The sequence below is a fragment of the Gracilinanus agilis genome, chromosome 1 (genome assembly GCF_016433145.1).
Source record: "Gracilinanus agilis isolate LMUSP501 chromosome 1, AgileGrace, whole genome shotgun sequence".
Classification (NCBI taxonomy): Eukaryota; Metazoa; Chordata; class Mammalia; order Didelphimorphia; family Didelphidae; genus Gracilinanus; species Gracilinanus agilis.
The window spans coordinates 135,360,539-135,382,714 of record NC_058130.1 but is presented as its reverse complement, the minus strand read 5'-3'; the positions used below and the strand labels follow the sequence as shown (position 1 = coordinate 135,382,714).

The window sequence follows — 22,176 nt, the reverse complement described above, 5'->3', positions numbered from 1 at the left end:
ACTCACATCTATTAGTCTTGGTTCTGCTATTAAAAACTGCTTCCTTCAAGCTTTAGTTTTCTTGTTGGTAAAATGGGGGCTAATTCCCTAACCCAAGATATTGCAAAGTTTCTATAATCAGTGAAGACAGATACCTGAACTTGCACAGAAAGACAACCACCCCTTCATCCTCACCCCTCAAACATCATACAACCACCCCAACTCCTAAACCTGGGCCCATTTACTTTTGTAGCATCTATAATTCAATATAAACTATTTTTACTTTATTACAGTGATTTGATACAATCTGATACAGGAGCAGAAGCTGACAACATGCAAGGCAGGTTTAAAAAAAATCCTAGATCTGAAGCCCCAAGGGATAGAGGAGGGAACAAAGACACATATTATTAATATTAACCAGACTTTTCTCCTCTCAGCTGAGGCTGGGCTGCAGCATTATCCAACCTTCCCTGGGGCAGGAGTGATCATAAGCTGTCCCCCAGAAGGAGGCAGTAGCACAGTCTCCACCACCCTAAAGAGGACCTGGAGTGACCCTTGGCCTAAGTCCAAAATAAGGGCTCCAGGAGCCTTACTGTGATCATCTATTTCCAAGCTGATGCTCTTGGGTTCATGGCACAGTCTTCCAGTCCAGGTGAGGAGAAGGTACCGTGACCTAAACTAGATCCTGAATGAGGGGACTATCTTGGCAAATTCAAACCAGTGGAGCTGGCCCCAAGAGTGGGGATGGGCAACCTCCCCTCCCAACCTTCCCTGTTGTCCCAAGAGTGCCTGGAGGAAAGGGAAAAGAAAGAGAAGCCACCCCAAGCCCAACATGGCAGTTTTCATTGGAAAATAAGTTAAGTCCGTCGACACCTCTTCCTCTGGCATGGCTTGGCCTCAGGGCTCCCTGAGCACGCTGCCACCTTAGGTGATGGTGATGGCAAGGGACTACAGTTCATGCTCAGGACCCAGCCCAGTTTGTTGTGCAGCACCTGCTTGAGGCCAGGTGGCAGAGGCAATCCTTCCAGTGTGTCCCCAGAGTCAGGCAGCAGTTGGCGCAGGCGGTAGCAACACAGATACTGCAGAGAAGTGAGGCTGGCACAGGAGCGGATCACTTTCATGCTGCTTTTGGCGGCAGTGGAGCAGACCATGGGGTAGAATTTCTTGTTCTGCAGTTTGGTGGCAGCAACTCCTGGCAGGAGACACGATGGGAACGGAGGTGTCAGAGGAGTCACTGGCTTCTCTCCTCTAAACGGGTAGGACCAGCAGGGTGCCCAGGCCTAATCTATATAGTTCAAGGTGAAGCAGACCAGGATCCAAGTGTCTGAGAGAATGGGGACAGGCTACAGGATCACCCCATAAGGGTGACTCAGAAAGGCCCTCCCCTTTTTTACCCTGGGTCAGCCTTTGTAGTAGAGCTCCAAGGATTCCAGGTTCCTCTGATTATTGCAGGGACTAAATCTACAACTCCGGTACTAGAGTTAGCCATGTCCTTGGCTAAGGCCTTCAGAGCTAACAGCAGCGTGACTTGGGAGTATGTTCTGGGCAGACCCATTAAAGACGTTCTATTTTATAACTCGGGCCTTCAGCTCCCACCCTTACCTATGCATTTCCTGTTTTTGAAGAAGGTCAGTGTCCCATGCCAAGTGTCTAGGTGAACCCCGATGATGGAGCCCTGGCCAAACCGTGATGAGAAGCTCATCTTGTCACCCTTGTGATGGAGAAGTCCTGAAACAGTAGCCCCAAAGCAGGGAAAACTAGATTTGGTGGATCTTGTAGTTTACTATAAGATAGGTTCGACTTCTAACACAATCTAGTTTTACTAGCCCTGCCTTTTGAGTGCTAGAGGGATACAGCAGTCTCTCCTATAATCTGACCCCCTCTCCCCCTCCAGTCTATCTATCCTGAGATTTCAGTCACTTATACCCAAAGAGCCTCTCCCCAACCCCAACACCAGTAAGTCTTCTAAAATAAGCAGCAGCCCAGTTTTCTCCTCCCTGAGCCTTAACAAACAGCTTTTTCTTCATGTTTCCATCAGTCCTCACATGCTCACCTGTGTAGGAGAGGCCCCAGCTGTCTTCATCCTTGCCCAGCAAGCTACAAAATGTGTGGCGATACTTGTCCAGATTTACATCTGATGTCCCGATACCAACCATCTACCAGAATCAGTGGGGAGAAGGGAAGGAGAAAAGGCCATGAGAAGTGATCTGTGTCCATGACCTCTGCTCCAGAAGAGTATCCCCTAGATTCCCCTAAACGTACCATATCAGTGCCATAGACTGGAGAAGTCATCTTTATCTCCCAAAAGTGCTGGCCTTCACATAGCTCCTTGTTCCCCCGTATGGCTGCAGTGCCACAACTATACTCCATGTGGAAATTGACTTTGCGGTTGTCACAACTTAGCAGAGTGGCTGTCGATTTGTTCAGATCATCCCACACCCAGTCAAAATCTGTATTGGAGGAGGAAAAGGCTGCAAAAGGGAGCCAACCCCACAACAGGCCCAACTCCATACCTAATATTTCTCTCTGTCTTAAAGTTCTTACTGAACACAATCAACTTGGAAGATTAACAGGGCAAGGAAGAGGCCCAGTAAGGCAAAGATAAAGTAGACCTAATCCTTCAGGGGATATATGTTCCTTCAGGAAAACAAGTGTTTGGGTTCCTCCCCCTGATTTACCATTGTTAAAAAATAGCATTAATTCAGTTTTCTACACTGGAACAAGATGAGTCCTAGGCACAATGATCACAGGGCAGATCACAGGCTAAAGCAGGCTTATGCTCACTGCTGAATGAGAAGCCCCTCATGTTTGCTAAGCTGAATCTAGCTAGTTACAGCAGACTGTGGCTAGGTAAGCAAAAGCCTCCTGTTATGCTACTGATGTGTACACATTCTTCCCATCAGTTTTCCAGACTTATTTATTCTCAACCTAGAAAAATATTACAGGCCCATGGACAAACTATATGACCTTAAAAATTAGCTTTTAACCTCAGTTTTATGTTCTCTTTTGGTTACTGAACCTGTTTATCAGTAATAAAGGGTGTGTTGAACCTGACCACTCTACTTTCTCATAAGAGGCTAATTGTCCCCATCTTTATCCCACCCTTGAACATCTTTCCCAGGGGGAAAAAATAGGGGGCCTCTACAAAACCAGCCTTTTCCCAAATGAGCCCTGCTGGCATGGAAACCAAAGGCCATCAATACCAAACCCAGGAGCCAGCTAGCTACCTGAGTCCTTAGAAAGGACCAACAGCCCTAAGAAAATAATGGGTAACGACTAATTAGTTTCAGCTATTGACTGTCCCCACAGAAGCACGGAGGCTCCTTACAGTCATCTTCCTCCCCACACTGGCAGTCCCTGCTTCGATGGCTGGTGTGGAGACTGGCACAATACGGAGTTTCGCTTTGGCTCTCACAGTCGCAGTAGGATTCTCCAGTCACAGGCACAGCACTTGGGATGGAGGGCGGCAGGGAGGGGAACTCTGCCTCTGAATCCGAATCACTATGCTGTCAAACAAAAAGCCAAGGGCAGGGTCAATAGCCTGTCCTACTGGGACAAAACCCAGGCCCCAGTGATGGCACAAAAGGGACAAGATATGAGAAAAAGTGCACTAAAGACAACAAAGCCATTGTTAGGATCCCTCCCCACTAGCGAGGACTTAGCCACCCTTAACTAGTAAGGGTTGCAAATAAAGAGGAGGCAGCTTTGGAAAAAAAATGCTACCATCACTACTACTCGGTGCTAAGACAGGAGAGACAAGAACACTGTACTAACTCTTTGTGAAGAATCTTGGGGCACCCAGGATAAACACAAATCTATGCCACACAGAAAATCAAAATTACCTAGATTCCTTCGCCACTCTCCCCACTCTTTGTCTAATATATACATTTGAGTGTCTATACTTTTTGGTGTATCAAGATTCCCTGTAGAGCCTGCCCCAGCTGAAGAAAGCCCACCTCCCAACAGCTTACCTGAGAAGGTGAACTGATGGACCATTATAAATGTCAATAAACAGGTTCTCTATGGCCTTATACTTTTGGACAGACTCTAAGCTGCTGGACCAATCTTTAAACCGAGTAACTAACAGTTTTCCATTCCATTTAACTGCTCTTGCTTCACTGGGGTGAGTACAAGGTAGATAAGTTTAATAAAGGAATGTTACTGTGGGACTGAAGGTCTTCACGAAGTCAGGGCTCTGCCCCAACCAATGGATAGTTCCTGAATATTTAGAAACAGTAATTACCACTGAGATGCTATATGGAATTTTAGGCAGTTACTTGAGTAACTATTACATAGATAGCATAAGACACCTGCTTAAGCCGAGTACTCCTCTGATCACATCTATGGCTGTAGCATCAGGAGTACTTGACAACCCAAAATTCCAAGACACTAAATGCTAGGAGTCCATTCCATGACTCAGCAAAATTGAGAAACAACTTGAGTGGGCAAAGCCAGGAGATTATATAGCCATACCATCAATTTCTTGCTCCCTACTAGTCAATTTTCAAGAGTGACATGTTAGCCCAACCTAAAAGTCCCTACTTTAGGGGTCAGGCTAAAGTTCTCTGGGAAGGAGAGAAACAGGGAAATCTAATTCTTGTTGGGGGAGGAGGGAATTACACACACACACACACACACACACACACACACACACACACACACACACACACACAGTTTTTATGATGCTGGGAAAGCTCATAACTACGTGGCTGCCTGAAAAGCTAGAGGCAAGTCATGATTTTCCAACAGAATTGAAATCAGAAGACTTCCCCAAAAAAGCATTTCTGCTACTCACTACTTATGCCATATAAGGCGTCTGGGGGTATCATTTTCTCATTCGTGTAAAAGGGTGCTGAATAGGTAATTTCTAAAGTCTCTTCAAATTCAAATCCAATAACCTTAGCCTAAAGTAATGGCTATAAGAATATAGGGAGAAAGATAGGAGACTGTCATCTGAATCACCAATCACAAATGGTAAACACCAGGAAGACAGACCATGTGGAGCTACATATAACTCAACTATGAGGCAAAAATGAGGTCAAGTTTGGAAGTTATCTGGACCAGTCAAAGGAGTTTAATAGATGGCCTCAACAAAATCTTCAACCAAATATTATTTATTAAAATACTTATTATATATGCAAGACAGCTTCCACTAATACCTTTTTCACAGAATAAAGGTAATCCTGGGCTATTGAAACCTAAAGCCTATTGCAGCAAACTAGCTCTGTCAAGTGTGGAAAGAAAAGCTCATCTTCAGGATTAGGGGTCCAAAGTGATAAATGTTTTTAAATCATAGCAATTCACAAAACCACAGCATAGGTGGTACTATAATCCACATCAGTCTGTCAAAGTAAAGGCCACTGGGAAAAAACAATTCCTCCCAGAGCCAGAATTTATTTTTCCTTTACTCTGCTCACCTCTCTTCACTTCCTAACATCTATCCTTCTCCTCCAGAAACTCTTCATTCTGGTTTCTATTCCTTCCTTACCTCTTGGAGTTCTAAATGGCCTTATCACCCAAATTCATTATCTAATCTCATTGCTTAAAGAGCTGCCATTGAAAAGGGGAAAAGGCATCCCAGACAACAGAGCTCCCACACCCAGAAAAAGTGCAAATGCTCCATGCAACATGTGGCTCCAGATGCTTTGGGAAAAGTTCTGGCTGAGGTTATAATAAAGAGATTGAGAAAAACAGAACTCCACCAACAGCCCAAAATCAATGCCAGAAGTTAGCAGCACTTTTGCTGTCAAAAAGGCCAAGATGCTGCCTTGCTGTTGACCCTTAGACCAGGAAACCGCTATTGACCACCAAATTACCTAGTGGAGGATGGGATAACAAGATTCAGAGAACTCATTTGTCTCAGGTTTATAGACCCAGAGTAAGAAGAGACTTCAGAAAACATCAAGTCCATCCCCATATTACAGATGAAGAAAAAAACTGCTCATGAAACATTAAATTTAATGCGAAATTAGCCTTTCTTCCCAAATGAGGCTTCGAAAAAATGTGCTGAGATGTTTTTCTCAGATGTCTCCCAATAGTTGTCTTCCCAATAACTATAGCTCATATTTACATAATAGTGCAATTTTTAAAAGCACCTTCATATCAATCCTATCTGACAATAATACAAATATTATTTATCTTCCTGACAAAAAAGGGACTATCCATATCTTAAAGATGAGGAAATTGAGACTCAGAAAAATTGTGATTTGTGCATAAGATTGATCACACAGCTAGCCGATGAGGAGCCAAGACTATTCTGCAATCTGATATAGACAAACTAGCTGGTATCAGTGGTCAGTTACTGTAAACAGTAAGTACCATCACTGGATTTTCTTGTTTTGTTTCAAATTTATGGATGTCTTTGTTTTTACATCACACTTCCAAATATGCCCTGACACTTACCACTTAGAACTTCTAACACTTAATACTATCAGTCCATCATTACATACTCAAGATCATGCCATGTGAGGCTTGGTTAGAGAAACTAGGGATGCCTAGCCAGGAGAAAAGACTTGGAGAAATGATGGCTGTACTTGAAGGACTGGGATGTGAAAGAAAAAGGGATTGCCTTCCCACCCCCACCCCCCCCAGTCCTGAGGGCAGAATGAATAGCAAAGGGCACCAACAATCATTTTTAAAAATATCTAAACTGGGAATACAAAGACTGAAACTCACATTTTACCAAGGGATACAACATGCAAACAACTAGCCATGTTTATATATAAGACCCCAGATAAAATGGAGCTAATCTTAGAAGAAAGACATTAGGTAGTACAGCAGATACAGCCCTGGGCCAGGAGTCAAGAAGACCTAAATTCAAAGACATTTACAAGCTGTGTGACCTTAGGCAAGTCATTTAACCTGTCTGCCTCAGTTTCCTCAACTGTAAAATGGAAACAATAATAGTACTGAACTTCCCAGGGTTGTGATAAGGATCAGATAAAAGAGTTTATAAAATGCTTTAAAAACTTCAAAGCTCTAGATGTCTTCTCAGCTAGGATCTCATTTCTTATACCCAGCTGCTCTTATTTTGGAATTCTTTGACTCTACCAAACCCTAGCACATGGGATTAAAATGAGCCTCTCAAGGAAATAAAGATTTACCATTTCACAGAAGCCAAAGATCCACTGTCTTTCCAAGGATCTTTGTTCTTGATTGTTTAAAACAATAAGGCAGGGCTCTCAGTCCCTTCTTTACAGAGATGGAGGCTATTTGTACAGAACACTATATGTGCTGTCAAAACAAACTTCTGTGTTGGTTAGTTTTCCTGAATGGTGGTTTCAGTTTTTTAAACTTGCTACAGGGGATGGCTAAATGTAATAGAAATTAAAGAGCTATTGAATTTCTCTCAATGAGGAAAAGTCAGAGATATTTAAAAGATCATGTAACTTTGGGCCTTTAGAACCAATATTGAGGGTTCTCAAGGAAGGTTGCCAACTGTCTAAGTGGAACTCTTGTCTAAAAATTCCTAATATATCCCAATTTGGAGCCTGGGGAGAGGCATTCTCACAGCCACCTAGCTCAAGTTTAATGCCCAGCAAAATCATGTGTTAATCTACAACTTATCAAGATCCCCAATATGGGCTAAGTGCTAAGGAGAAGGGCGAGGCTCTGAATGAATGAATGTAAGCCAAGGTTCTTGGAGTCCCTCCAAGACAAAGGATAAGGGAGGAATCTGTTTTGCATCAACTCCTGAAGGCAGGACATGAAAGGTATGTAGACCATTAGATGACAGGTAAAAATAGCAATCTGAATGTATGTGCTAACAACTGCAACAAATAAATATCTGAAATTTCTAAGCTACATTGTCAACAAACATAACCCACGCTCCCCTTATGAAACACTACATAATTAGTCTCATTTCCTATGATGAAACAAACACAAGGGTGAATTTCTCATGGCTACTAGCCAATGAGAAGTGGAACTGGGTACAGGAATGTAGGCTAGGCCGCAAGATGGACACAATAAGCAGAAACAAAAGGACAATACACAATGACCAACTACAACAACATAATTTTAAAAGTCACTAAAAGGAAGTCAAATTCAAAACAACTGGAAGACTAATGGAAATCCCAAAAATCAAACCTTCTTCCTTTTTGTTTACATAATCAGATGTAGTTGGCATGTCAGGTATTTTTTCTTAATTGCTATTCTTTGTCATAGGGAAGAGCCTGATCTATTGTGAGGTGTTTTATTTCCTGACTATCCCCAGAAATGGTAACAATGTAGAGACATCAGCATGAACAAAAAAATTTTTAAGCAAGTGGAAGGAAACTGAATCTGAGGGAAAAAACCTTTTTTGGATTTACTACAGCTTTGATTCAGACAGAAACAAGGTTATGGGAAGGAGGCGTCAGATTAATATGGTCTTGCTCACTACCTCAGCATTAATTCCTACTCTTCACTAGTCCCTTCAGTGGATCTCCAAAAGTTGTATAAGCTTTTGACAAGGAGCTATTCCAGTAGCTTCAGTACCAGTCATTATAGACTTGATGTTTCCCCTAAATCTTAGTGGCCATGCTTCTGAGGGACCAATCGGCTCCCCCCACCCCATAATTCTAGTTTTGCTCTCAGAACTCAAGTGAAGAAAGAAACTTTTTTTCATTCTTTGGTTCAGTTACATTTATTTTTTTATATCACAATTGGGGGTTTCCACTTCCTACTCCCTTCTCTTAAAGAGTCAAACTGTAAACCTGTGCATAGAACTCTGGCCAAGTTCTCACCAGTAACATGAGAGCAAGGACCATGGCCTGGTGGCGGCCTACACACAATACTCAAAAGGCAGCTGAGCATGTTACAGCCATGCTGCAGCCTTACCGACTCATATTCAGCTAAGGGCCTTAATAATGCCATTTGACAACTATATGGAGAAGAATGGAAAACACTTCTTTGCCCTCAACTTACTGGTATTTGAATGTAAGCCTAGCATATAGCTCAACTATAACATTTTAACTGGGAAAAAAATCAGTTTACCCTCATTTTTCCCTCCTAATGCCCACAAACTGCCCTCCTCTCCCCCAGGAGAATCTCAGGGACTTAATTTTCTATTCCCTGCCTTAAGAAGGGTCCTACATATATGTCCTTTAGGCCTACAGAGATGAGGCATGAACCACTAAGGTTAGGAACACACCAGGCACAGGCAATAAGCAATGTAGACATACCTAACACAGAGCTGCCCTCTGTGGGCATCCTACCCAGAAAGAACACACATTATAGAAATCTAACAATACTTTAGAAAGGGTTCTAGGTGAAAACATCAAAACAAAAAAGCAAGACCTTAATTATAGACCCAGAGCTCCCTCCCACCCCCCTTTTCTTACTCCTAGAAAGACAGGGATATAGATATTAAAACAGATCAAGGCTAGCAACATTTGTGGCTTCTATCACTCAAATGTATTTTACTGCAAAATCCCCAGATAGCTTAAACAGGGCACCCAACACCCTCAAATTTTTCCTCTAGTTCAATTCCATTTCCTTGAACCATTTCTCCCCAAGTTTGTCCTTAATGACTTAGATTAGGAATACTGGTCTTTAAGAATCACTCATTTCTATGAAGAATTCAAAGAAACATAAAAAGATTTCTATGAAGTGTTATAGAGCAAAGAAAATAGGTAAATAAATACTAGTATGCAAAAACAATAAAACATTTTAAGGATAAAAAAGTGGGGAAAAACCATTATTTCTAAACAAGAAAACTCCATTCCTCATTCATTTCCCCTACAAAAGCACACAGAAAAAAAGTACTTGCATTTCCTCTCTGAAACAAAGCATCTTGGGCTATTTAACAGGGGGCCAGATGCTAGGGTCAAATCAAGTCTGTTCTTTTGCTAATTCAAAGCTAAGATTTTTGCCTTTTTAAATACAATTAGGCCAGCTTTTGAGGGTCCTTGTAGAATAATGAATACCTGAAGGATAATTAGAGAATCTGGTCCTGTACTCTCCTCTGATCCAACTCTCCAAGTAGACTAAAGCCTATAGCTGACTTCCTTAGACACCTTCTTCTTGAACATACTCCAACCAGAGCTAAAAATACCCTGGTTATTATAAACTCTTCTTGTGAAGGAAGCAGAGACCCACCTGTCCATCAGAATCATAGCCCCAGTTGGTGGTGCCAGAGGCCAAAGCCACAGCTCGGGCATCTGCCTCCCGGCGGGCCCCGCTCAGAACAAAATGCCAGGCCCGGCTGCTGCGGGTGCGTCGGGCCATGGTGGAGAAGATCTGGAATAAAAGACAGAAACAAACAAGGGGTAAGATGAAACCTTCAATAAGGGAGGATCCTTCAGAATTCATCCTTCAGCAATAAAAATTGCCCATGAGTTCCTCTCAGCTGGGACAGCAGTTCATAACCAGACTACCCAATGGCCAGGTTGACTCCAAAGTGTAGTTTCTTGATAGCTCTTGGGCCTAGGCAATAGGTTATTAGAAGCACAGAGCTATCTTCTTTGGCATCTAACTACTCTACCATCATCCAGAAACTATTGAGGGGTCACAACCAAAGCCAACATCCCTTCTCCAGTACTCACTCATTCTAGAGACTAATTCAGCCAGTAGCAGCAGACTCTTCCCATTTAGCATGAATGCCACACCCTTAGGCATGCCTTCAGCCACAGCATCACAAGGGATTTTCCTGCTCCCAGTCCTGCCAATCGTGGATCTTCTTGTCTGACAGGGATACTTCCCTCCCCAATATCCTCTAATTCTCAACCTCTTGCATCATCAAGAAAGTAATTTAAAAGACCTCTGAATCCAGAGTCAGAAGAAGTATATTCAAAACCTGACTATCACTTACCAACTGTGGGACCCGAAGCTCAAGTAATTTCCTTTCTCTTAGCCTCAGTGTTCTCTCCAGTGATTTCTAAGTTCCCATCTACCTCTAAATCTTATGATCTTTATGATTCTAATCATTAGTAGATCTTGGATCCTTGAAATCTTGGTGGTCTTCAATTGTAGTCAAGTACATAGCCAGAGCTCATGCAGATAGCCAGTATGTTCTGGAGTCTCTAAATCTTGACCACCTGTTTTCCAGCCAAGAACTCTCCAGCTGGCTTTCAAGTCAGGAGAAACCTGGCTTTTAATCCTACAAAACCGACTTGGGTTTCAATTTACTCATCTGTAAAATGTACAGCAATTCCTATAGTACAGTTTAAAGGTGTTGAGGACTCACACTGTTACATGTGAAAGAAGCAGAATGAATCTGAATGCTGAAAGATGGGTTTGACCCCCCACAATCAAAACTTAACAGCCACGTGACCTCAGGAAAGTCACTAACTTCTCTGAGCCTGTTTTGTCATTTGTCAAATGGAAGAACCTGCATTCCCTACCTTAGAAGGTGGTTATGAGGTTGAAATGAGATGAATTCAAGATGCTATAGAACAGATTCCCAAAGTGGGAGCTACCGCCCCCTGGTGGGTGCTGCAGCGATCTAGGAGGACAGTGATGGCCACACTTTTTTTGTATTTCATTCTATTCTGAGTTCAATAAATAGTTTCATAACTTCCAGGGGGCACTAAGTAATTTTTTCTGGAAAGGGGGCTGTAGGCCAAAAAAGTTTGGGAACCACTGCTATAGAACCATCAAGTACCATAGGTCCGGAGATGAGTTATGTTCCTCATCTCATAGAACTTTGTACTGCTTTCATTTATTAACATTACTTCCTACCCACCTAGAATAGAAGCCCCATTGAGGCAAGGGCTATATTTAATTATCTCACACAATCTTTAGCAGAGAACTGAACAAGACAGATGCTTTTTTTTTTTTTTTAAATTTTAAACCCTTAACTTCTGTGTATTGACTTATAGGTGGAAGAGTGGTATGGGTAGGCAATGGGGGTCAAGGGACTTGCCCAGGGTCACCCAGCTGGGAAGTATCTGAGGCCGGATTTGAACCTAGGACCTCCGGTCTCTAGGCATGGCTCTCAATCCACTGAGCTACCCAGCTGCCCCAAGACAGATGCTTTTGAAGAGCCCAGTCTTAACTCCTTCCTCTGCTCATTTCTATTTGTGATCTAAGGCCAAGACTTAAGGACTTCTTGGCTTCTAAAAGGGAGGACATGGCACATAGAAAGGAAACTGAAAATGCCTTCCCAACTTCCTTACCAAAGTGTAATTCTTTTTACTCACCACTTCCAGAAATGCCTGGAACCATGGTGATAATAACAATATTTCCCATTTATACCATAAGCTCTTCCCCTCTCCACACTCCTCTGCTCAAACATAGGCAACTCCTAAGATGCCATTCTGAACTATGAAGTCCAACAAAGAGCTTACTATCTCCCTGTTAATTGAAATTTGGGAAATGCCATTTAAAAGTATATATATATACATATATATTTTCTATGAACACATGGGAACTATCAAACTACATTTCCCGGGGTCAAACGGGTTTCAGTTTCTGGTTCTTTGGGCATAGGAATGCCTGCGTCACCACGCAGAGCAACAGTTTAAATGGGAGGAGAATCGAAAGTAAGCCCTCTTTAGCTACTCTTTGGCTAGCAGGCAGGGAAGAGAGGAGAGGTAATAATAATGGAGGAGGCGGCAGTTTTGAATTCTTATTGGCGCGTGGTCTAATGATTTATCTCTATCAGCATGGCTTTAATTAAAATACTAATTTATATATTTATATCAGTCTTTATCATTTTTAATCGTAACATCCCTAAGCCTTACCATAGACTGTTGTGCCGGTCTAACTACTGGAAGCTATAGTAGAAACCTGACCCATAAGTAACAAGTAGTCTGTGGTAATAAAAAGAATGGCTATTGCTTCACTGATCCAGAAACTACCACCTCTAGAACTATAACTCTATCTAGCACTGCACTGGCCTTCCTTGCTAAGCTCTATTCCGTAGAACCCTGATGGTGAACCTATGCTGCCCCTCATCAGAGTTCATTATTAGAAAGACAGGGACGACTTTGCCTGCCCCTCTGCCCAGCAGCCCAATGGAAGTACTTATCTCCCTGGGGTGGGGAGAAGGAAGTGGGGCATGGCACGCAGTCTCTAAAAGGTTTGCCATCAGTGCCCTAGAACCTGGGTTTACAAAGGAAAAGGAAGATAAATAGCTAGTATTTACATAGCTCACTTAAAGGAAACAAGGTGAAGGGCAGTGTCATTTTCTTCTCTAGTCGCGGGCAGGTGTAAAGTTGCCATATAAATAAACAGGGAAGTATTTTGGCCACAGCTTCAAACTACAAATTCAAACTGAGGTTCTTATGTCAGCAGTTACATTAATTGTTGAACCAAATACAACAAGGAGTCATGAGTGTTTCACTGAAGAGTTGAGACATCAGGTAATGAAAGCATGGTGTTTCTGCCCTGGCCTTCATCCTGACACAGCATTAATTCAGGTGCTGAGGGGACACACAGAGCAGGTGCACTATGTACACTATTTTATTTTTACTCAAAGGATAACAGAATAAAATACCCAGAACTTGTATTACCCTCCCAGTCCATCCATTCCAACATTAAAAGGGAGAAGATAGAATAAAAAAAAGTAGAAGAGGTTCCAGGATTTATCTAGGTTAAAAGCCAGAAATAGGGAAAATAATACCCTGACTTCAACCCACAGTATTGGATCCATTGGATAGCTTCCTAAAGTTTAAAAACAATGTGAAGTATGTTGAGAGAAATGATACCCGAAAGGAAACAAGGAGAATATATTAAGCACAAAACTCATCTAGGCAGCCAGAACCACCACAGGAAGACAGAATCAGAGTTATCAGAGCTGGGAGGTAGTATGGAGACTCCCCATCACAAACATAAGAAAGTATTGTAAAGGAAGTGAATGCACTTATGTTAGACAACAAAGTAAGGTGAGACTTGTTCAAATCCTGGGTTTAATAACTAACTTTCATGCCCATGAGCAAGCTATTTTGCCATGATATAGGGTCACTTGGAAAGAACACCAAATTTGGAGGTAAAGGCATAGCCTCAAAATCCTAGGTTTGTCTTTTACTAGTTATGATCTTAAGACAAAGCTCCTTGGCATCTCTAGGGCCTTATTAAAAACTCCAAGGGCTCACATTACTTCCAGGTTTAAATATGAAATCCTATGGCTAAATTTTAGTCAGTCTAGTCAGTCAACATTTATTAAGTACCTATGTTCCAGACAGGTGCTAAGTAATTTTCACAACTGGCTTCTTCCTGCCTTTCCTTTTATTTTGTTGTTGTCCTTACTCTTTTTTATACCTTACTTCTCTTCTACATACACTATTATTCAGTGAAATTCTCTCCCTCTTTCCTCTTCCCGGCCTCCTCCTTCATTTCCCTGCTAAAATCGCATCTTCTGCAAGTTTCTCCCAATCTCCCTTTAATGCTGGTGCCTTTCCTCTAAGATTATTCCAATTTTCTTGTTTATACAGGGTTGTTTGCATATTGTCTAAACCACTAAACTGGGAGAACTCTCCTAAAGTAGAGGTCAAGGATTGATTGAGAAGGGGTTAGTGTTTCTTTTCACTTGCAAAATTGGCACTTAAAAGCTCCACTTTGTAATATCTCAATCAGGAGAAAAATCTAAAATATAACTAAATCTAAAATATAATCTAAAATAAACTGTGACCTAATTAATTAAGTTCATCACAGAATATGACAACTTTTAATAGCTGATTAAGGAAACTGGCAGTGTCTCTAGGAATATCCAGCATTTTTTGTGTAGTTGTTTTTCAGCCATGTCAGACACTTTTGATTCCATTTCCTTCTCCAGCTCATTTTACAAATGAGGAAACTGAGGCAAACAGGATTGGCTTGCCATGGGTCACAGAGTTATTAATTGTCTGAGGCTAGATTTGAACTCAAGAAAATGAGTCATCTTGACTTCAGGTGCAGCACTATTATGCCACATAGCTGTCATCTCGGATGACTAGTGTTAATTCTTTAGACGGAAAGACTTCTAAAATTCAGGGCAATTCATTTACTTCATCTGTATTAAAATATCTCTTATAATCATAGACAACTTCCTCTAATTCAGTAATCATCAATTATCTTGCTAGGCAATCTTCTGACTTACATTGGTCTCTAGAAAACCCAACCATTAAGAGGTTTATAAGGAAAGCCTTAGGGGGAAAAAGAGCAACCAGCATTTATAGTTTTAAGGTCAAAGCACTTTACAAATACCATATTATTTGATCTTCAACAACCCTGAGAGGTAGTTATTATTATCCCTATTTCACTGAAGAAACTGAGGCAGTATTTGAACCTGGACTTAGATCTAGTCCTCTATACATTGCCCCTACCTGCCTGGAGAAATGAGAATGAAGGCAAAGCAAAAAAAGCAAGCAGAGCTAGGAAAAGTGTACAGCTTCTCTATACTAATGTAAATTCCAAAACAATACTAAAACATAAAAATCTCTTTTTCCCTTGGCTGGCTCTCCCTATCTTGCCCAGCTTAAGGGACACTGGTCACACACCACAGAAACTTCCAACTGCTCTGACCAAGCCAGTTTACCCCAATTTGGGGGGGGAGGGAGGGGTGTTGGGGAGGTGTTTGCAGGTGCTCACTATATTGGTGCCAAACATCTGAAGAACTTTAGCCCAACGAAACAAAACTCAAAAACTTTGAAGGTCGAATTCACCAAACAACCTTTCTAAAGTGCAGGATTAAATGAAATGTCATAAAAGAATAGATGGTAAAAACATACTTCCTTTATAATAAAGGTGGTAGTAGAGCATGTTGAATAAGATGCACAAAAGGACAGGCAAGTTCCTTATAACTGTTTTGTTGTGCTACAAGGGAGGATTTCTGGAGAAAATGACTGGTATATGCATACATATAAAGACCTTTCTAAAAAGGTAATAAATTGTCACTTGGATCTATATCAATCAGGCTCCAAAGTATTTGGTCTGCACCAATAAATAATATCCCATAACCTGCTCACCTCAGTGTTAACCGATAAAACTATCATGAATATGCAATACTGATCCCATCCTTCTTAACTTCAAAGAAAACATGTCAGATTTCCTCTCCATTATAAACTTTAAAACATGCATTCCTCAACTGAGAAGGTAATTAGAGCCCCATTTTACAAATGAGCCAAGTCAGAGAGGTAAAGTGGTCACATGGTCTGACTTCAAATTTATCTTATTTGATTAAGGATCCTGAGGGTAGCCATAATCAACCCTACAAGAGATTCTAATTGACTTGCGGGGGGAGAGGGGGGGGCCTGTCAAACAGCTAATAAATGCTGGAAGCAGAATCTGAACTCCAGTCTCTAGACTAATCTAGCACTTTTCCCCACTACACCCTTCCATCCCATAGGCTCTCAGAATATCACAGAACAATCACAGAAGAATCAAAGGAGACAGAGTCAAAGTAACTAGTTGCAAGAAGAGATTCAGAATTCACCCTACCCCGAGGAACTCGAGCTAAGTAATATTAAGTGCTAGAATAATCAGTTCTTCCAGTCATCAGCAATAGTTCTGAAAAAGGAGGGCAACTATCTAGAAGGCAAAACTGAAAGATGCTAGAACTCCACACCTATACCCTTGGCACAGCCTTCAGACCGCTTCTCTAAGCAGAGACCTGATTTTGTTATCCCTAAGTTTAATGTTTTGGTTCAATGTCTCCCCTCCCTCCACCTTCAAATTCAATTAATTTCTGCTTCCAAGACTCTGTTGTTGGTGGAGATTTCTAATCTACTCCACCTTTTAAAGTCCATCTCAAAGACTATTTTCAAAAAGCCCACCTGGATTCTCCGGGTCACAAAAGATCTTCTCAGGCTAGCACCCCAAGGACCTCACATAGCACTCTGTCCTCCCGGATGCACACGCGCATACATTAGTTACCTGCCTAAGAGCCACATCCTAGGACAACGCTGGATCCAAGGTGTACACAGGTCAGGTCATGCCTCTCATAAACTTTGGGCTCTACAACTTCAGAAATGTGTGCCAGGTGGCAGTGACTCGGGGGCTGTCTGTGGGCCATGCCAGGATTCTGAGACCAAACCCACAAGACTAGATCCAGAAGTAGCTCCGAGGCTCAGAAGAGGTGGTCAGGAAACCCGCGGCAACAGCAGCAGGACAGCTTCAGCCCCCAGTCCAGGGACCCAAGAAGTGGGAACAAAAGACAGCAGGAACTCCCGGGCCCGCCGGCCGATCTTCCGGGAGCTCCTGGGCACCAGGGAGGACGGAACGGGAAGGCGGGTCTGGATGGCCCTGGTCGTGCTGGGGGCCCCCCGGGCCTGGACACGCGCATATGCAGAGGGCCAGGCAGCGCCCCCGCCTCTCTCCGCCCAAGGCCAGGCCGGCGCGGCCCGGGCCTGCTTTGCCCGGCCCAGGGAAATTTCCCCTCCAAGTTCCCAGGCTCCAACCAACCAACAGGAGCCGACCACGAGACTCTGCTTCCCCGTTGGGTCGGCTCCGACTGAGCTGGAGCCCGGAGGAGCTTCTCTCCACACAGGACAGGGTCGGGGCCGGCTCTTCTCGCTTTCTCCTTTCGGCTCTGCCCCACGCCGGTAGCCCAGTGGGCCACAGTAGAACCGGGAGTGTCCAGGGCCCGGTCTCCGCCCTACCCCGCCAACCCCAGGGCCCACCCGCACCAACCGCTGGCACCCCCGCCTACTGAGCGGTGCAAGCCGTTCAGTCCACTCCCAAGAGGAAGCGCCGCAGGCTGGGCGAAGATCAAGGAGGTCAGGAAAGAGAGGACTGTGGGGCAGGCAGGGCAGGAAGCGCAAAGGGACCCCGCGCTGACGGGTCAAGGGACAAGGGACGCACGGGGACCGTGGAGCCACCGGGGCCCCACCCCAGGACGCGCCGATCTTACCTCAGGCGCCGCCACCGCCGCGCTCCGATTCAGCCCCGCGCTCTGACCTACTTTCCCCTCCCGAGCGAGACGTAAACAATCTCCTCCCCCGAGTCCCGCCCCCATCACCCCATTGGTCCTTCGTCTGGGTGAAGGAGAGTCAGGCCTCGATCGCCATCTCCTTCGGATGAGTCACACTCCGGGGAACGGGAGAAGGGAGGGACTCACAGGGCCACTGGCTAAATATTCTGTCAATCGTTAACCCGCGTTCCCATTGGAGAAATCGGAGTAATACAGAGCCAAGTCTACCACGCACATTGGCCCAAGGACCAGCAATTGGAAAAGTAGCCAATTTTTAGGATTTAGAAGAAAGCCCACCTCCATTTCCCAGGAGTCGCGGGGGCGGGTGGTAGGCACGCCTTCGGAGATATGATTGGTTAAGAAAAGAGGACAAGGACAAAGGGGAGGGAGAAGGGAAGAGATGTTGCTTCGGATTGGATGAAAGGTCTCTCACTCTAGGCGGGAGAAGGGAAGGGGTGTGTGTACGCAGATGGAGGCGGAAGTTGTGACGTGAAGTAGCGCCCGGCAGAATGGAGGCCGCACAGGGTGAGTGAGTTCAGGAGGAGCTCCTCCGAGAGCCTCTCTCCCGAGATTCGCCGTCCCAAACCTCTTACCTTGAAAGGTGGAAATCACTTTGGCAGTCCGGAATCGGGGCGGGTCTGGGGAAACCAGATGGACTAGTCGCCCCCTGGAAGTGGGCGGCTCACTCTGCTTGAGTACCTGGGCATGCGCGAGAAGTTTCCCTCCCGCAGGCGGTGAGGGTTCTTCCTCTTGCCATCCAGGGGTGGAGTCGAGAGGGCTCCAGGCTTGCAGGCCTCGCGTGAGCTGAGACAGAGGGGGTGGGACTCACTCAATTTAGCGCCCGTGTGACCGGACGGGATTGGGGGGGGTGGGGGTGGAGACCGCCTCAAACCTCCAAATCCTGTCACTTTGAGTCTTTTCCAACTCCGCATCGCTGGTCCTGCCTGTTTACATTAATTGGCCTCTCTCCTTCGTTTTGTTAGCCCAGGACGACCCTCCCACTTCCATCAACCCTGCTTTCCATGAGTGGACCCTTCATCTCACTCCAGTCCAACTTCCTCTCTACACTCCAGCCCAGGGAAACACCTCCTGCAGTAACGCTGGACCCCCAGCTCTAATTAAGCATTTATTTAGCACCTTTTTCATGACAGGCACTAAGCTAAGCGATAGGGCTGCAAAAGACAATTCCTATCTTCCTATCACTATACAAGCACACACTCTTAACATACACTCCAGCACACTCTTCGATTGACTACATCCCGGCCCCCCTAAATGACATTCCCACCTCAACTCTAGTCCCTTCCATCCCTCCAGCACCCCCTAGGTGATACGTCTCTGCTGTCATTGTAGATTCCTGGGTTTCCTCTACCCCACTCCTGTCAAAATCCCTTTCTCTTCTCCCCCTTTCTCCCTCAATCTGGGGGGAGGAGGGATAACCACCCTCACTGCAATTCAGTTCCCTTGGGATTGAGACCTTTTTTGAGTACTTAACAGTTTTACCATAGTTGCTGCCGGCTTACATAGGAAGTTTCCTTACCAATGAAAAATTTTCAGATAAACTACTGGAAGATTTTTTTTTTATCTTCTTTACAGAGAGAAAGATTTTGTTTCCTATTACTCTTTTCCTTAATTTTTTTTTAAACCCATACCTTCTATTTTGGAATCAGTACTAAGTATGATTCCTAGATCTGAAAGGGCTAGGCAATTAGGGTTAAGTGACTTAACCTAAGGTCAAATGACTAGGAAGTGTCTGAGGTCAAATTTGAACCCAGGGCCTTCTGTCTTCAGGCTTGGCTGCTCTCTTATACACTGAACCACCTATCTGCCTCTTTCCTTTGATTCTTTTTTTTTAAACCCTTACGGTCAGTCTTGTAATGGTTAGTCTTGGAATTGTTGAGGTGGAATCCAGAGACCCCAAACTTGTGAGATCTGATGAACCCCAAGTTTTAAGAATTGCTTGTAGGTTGGAGACCCCTAAAGCTTGTGCTTGTTCCCTGTTCCCGTGAGAATCCACTCTGAAGGGAATCTCAGGCTAGCAGTTGCAGACTGAATAAGGGACCCTAGGGTAAAAGCTAAGTGATTCTTTTGCTTTACAAGCTTCTCCCATTGTACCACATCCCCCTTTCAGTGATCGAACTCAGGACCTTCAGCTTACAAGACGGACCTGCTGCCTACTGCATATAGAGTCACTTAGCTTTTACCCTAGGATCCCTTATTCAGCTTGTAGTGGGTTAAACTAGACTTCATTTTGGCCCATTCACCTTGGGACCTTTTGCCACATATTTACATTTAACTCTAGGCGGTATCATTAGATGGTTCTTCAGGCTGCTGGCTCTGGCTGCTTCCACCTCTTGGGGCCACAGATTTACTGTGCCTCAATATCCAGACACCCCGGGGCTGGTTCTGGTTCTGCAACTCTCCGTACATCTACGGACCATCGCCTAAAACCCCTCCTTAATTAAAGAGTGGGTCACTCCCAAATACACAAGACCAGTCCTTTACTCCAAGAGCCACTTGCCTGGCCCCTCTGCTAAGCGGACTCCTGACTCAACCCTAAATGGGCTGTGTGGGTACCTCACATCTTGGGATCCTTGTTAGCAGGGCGGCTCAGGCAGCTGGGACTTCGGGTCTCAATGGGGAACCTCCATTTGTTAACTTAGATAAAACACAGAACTATTAAATAGTCAAAACCACTCTTTAATCAAGGGAAAGGGGGAACAGGGTTACTTAGGCCTCTTTATGCAGAGCTGTGCCTTATGCAGAGTCCAAGGATTGAACACTGCCTCGCTCTGCTCCCTGACCCCCTGGGAGTGACACCCCGCTAGATGACCACTCCAAGGAACAAAGGAAATTGGGGAACTTATATACCATTTAGGAAGATCCAGAGGCTGGGAGAGATGATTGACATTATTTATACTGGAAAGGATGGGATTTACAATCAAGCTTGGGAAAGGAATCATAGCTAGAGGCTAGGGTATAAGGGAAAGGGCTGCTAACTGCAATGGATACTAAAGGATGGTCCCTGCCCAGGTGTGTCTTCCTGGGAAAGGGTCTTTTTGGGGAAGACTACCTAAGACAAAAGCATATTTGGCATTTACCCTGGGGTCCATTATTCAGTCTGTAACTGCTAGCCTGAGATTCCCTTCAGGGTCGATTCTCACGGGAACAGGGAAGCACAAGCTTTGGGGGTCTCCAGCCTATAAGCTATTTCTAAAACTTGGAGTTCATCAGATCTCACTAAGCCACAAGTTTGGGATCTCTAGATTCTAGAGAGGGGGAGGGGGAGGGAGAGGGAGAGGGTGAGGAGAGAGAAGAGAGAGACAGACAGACACTGGTGCGGACCAGAGTTTAAATTAGGCTACTAGCCCACAAGGCCTTAGCAATTAGAGGCAAAGAAAACTTCTGGAAAATGCCAAGGTAGGCCCAAGGAAGTCAGCCTAACTTACCCACATGATAATTCTGAGGGGAAGCTGCCTGAGGTCTCAGCCGAGATCCTTCAGCACCAAGTTCAAAGCCAGAACTCCTCCACAGGAAGTTTACCATCATATTTGAAGGATAGCATCTTTCGTCACTTCCTGGGGGTCCACCTCTAATTCAAGTGGACAAATGGCAGCCTCAATACTGGTTTTGGACTGCCCTGATTTGTTACTTATTGTCACGTGTGGGTAACTCATCTCCCCTCCCCACTAAGGGAGGTGGGGATGACATTATCTCTGGTGGCTAGAGTTTTAACTATGAATGGACTTGATCTAATTCTATTTACACAATGCCCATTTAAATAACAGTTTTCTTATTCCTGTATTTGGGTTTTAGTTATCTGCTTCTGGGAAACATTTTCCCTCTGAATTCTTTGTCAATTCATTGTATACAAATTGCCCAACTTGGTCCTTGAATCAACATCTCAATATTTTTAACTTGGGTGTCATTTATTAATAGTACCTGGGATAGGCCTTGTTTTTCAGGCAGTTTGGGAGAACTTTTTCTTCCAGAAGATCCACTTTCCACATTCCAAGCTATATATATATATATATATATATATATAAATGAAGGTTTTCTGGGTAATACTGCTCAAATCTGATGATGACAATACTTAATAATATAGTAGGTACTTATAAAAACCCAGGGTTTCATTAGGTGGCTCAGTGATCAGAATACCAGACCTGGAGTCAGGAAGACCTAAGTTCAAATCCAGATTCAAACACTAGCTTCGTGATCTTGAACAAATTTTCCTGTTTTCCTCACTTTCCTCATCCATAAAATTGTTAGGGTTCAGAATCGTGACCCAAGAATGGAGATCTAGAGACAATGCAAGTTATAAAAGACACCTTATTACTAGCATGCACACTAGGACTGCTCCCAAATAGAGCCTTGCTGGGGGGGGGGGGGGG

At 44.0% G+C, this 22,176-nt stretch overlaps 2 protein-coding genes across 4 annotated transcripts in view; one reads left to right on the top strand and one right to left on the bottom strand.

Annotated features, from left to right (window-relative positions):
* Positions 1-241: 241 nt before the first annotated feature.
* Positions 242-18,481, bottom strand: SPSB3 (splA/ryanodine receptor domain and SOCS box containing 3). 3 transcript variants are annotated; one of them, XM_044657333.1, is made up of 7 exons: positions 18,382-18,481; positions 10,057-10,197; positions 3,308-3,485; positions 2,242-2,429; positions 2,033-2,135; positions 1,582-1,707; positions 242-1,171 (listed from the first exon to the last, which is right to left on the bottom strand). In XM_044657333.1, the coding sequence occupies exons 2-7, from the start codon at positions 10,183-10,185 to the stop codon at positions 837-839; spliced, it is 1,059 nt and encodes a 352-aa protein (XP_044513268.1). In that variant the 5' UTR covers positions 10,186-10,197; positions 18,382-18,481; the 3' UTR covers positions 242-836. The 3 variants fall into 3 exon arrangements, with proteins under 3 accessions (XP_044513268.1, XP_044513260.1, XP_044513275.1); XM_044657325.1 differs by lacking the exon at positions 18,382-18,481 and adding an exon at positions 17,729-17,774; XM_044657340.1 differs by lacking the exons at positions 1,582-1,707; positions 18,382-18,481 and adding an exon at positions 17,729-17,760.
* NUBP2 (nucleotide binding protein 2) overlaps positions 17,987-22,176 on the top strand; it is a 38,694-nt gene continuing 34,504 nt past the window's right edge. The window contains exon 1 of the mRNA XM_044657351.1: positions 17,987-18,313. Coding sequence (XP_044513286.1) covers positions 18,298-18,313 — 16 coding nt within the window. The 5' untranslated portion in view covers positions 17,987-18,297. The remainder of the gene's footprint in view (positions 18,314-22,176) is intronic.

Excerpts from the sequence above, each read along its gene's own strand:
- SPSB3 (XM_044657333.1), bottom strand. The coding sequence starts at position 10,185 with ATGGCCCGACGCACCCGCAGCAGCCGGGCCTGGCATTTTGTTCTGAGC. Across the intron at positions 2,136-2,241 it reads CAGTCTATGGCACTGATATG|ATGGTTGGTATCGGGACATC; the intron begins GTACGTTTAGGG and ends TGATTCTGGTAG. Across the intron at positions 1,172-1,581 it reads CAAAAACAGGAAATGCATAG|GAGTTGCTGCCACCAAACTG; the intron begins GTAAGGGTGGGA and ends GTCTCCTGCCAG.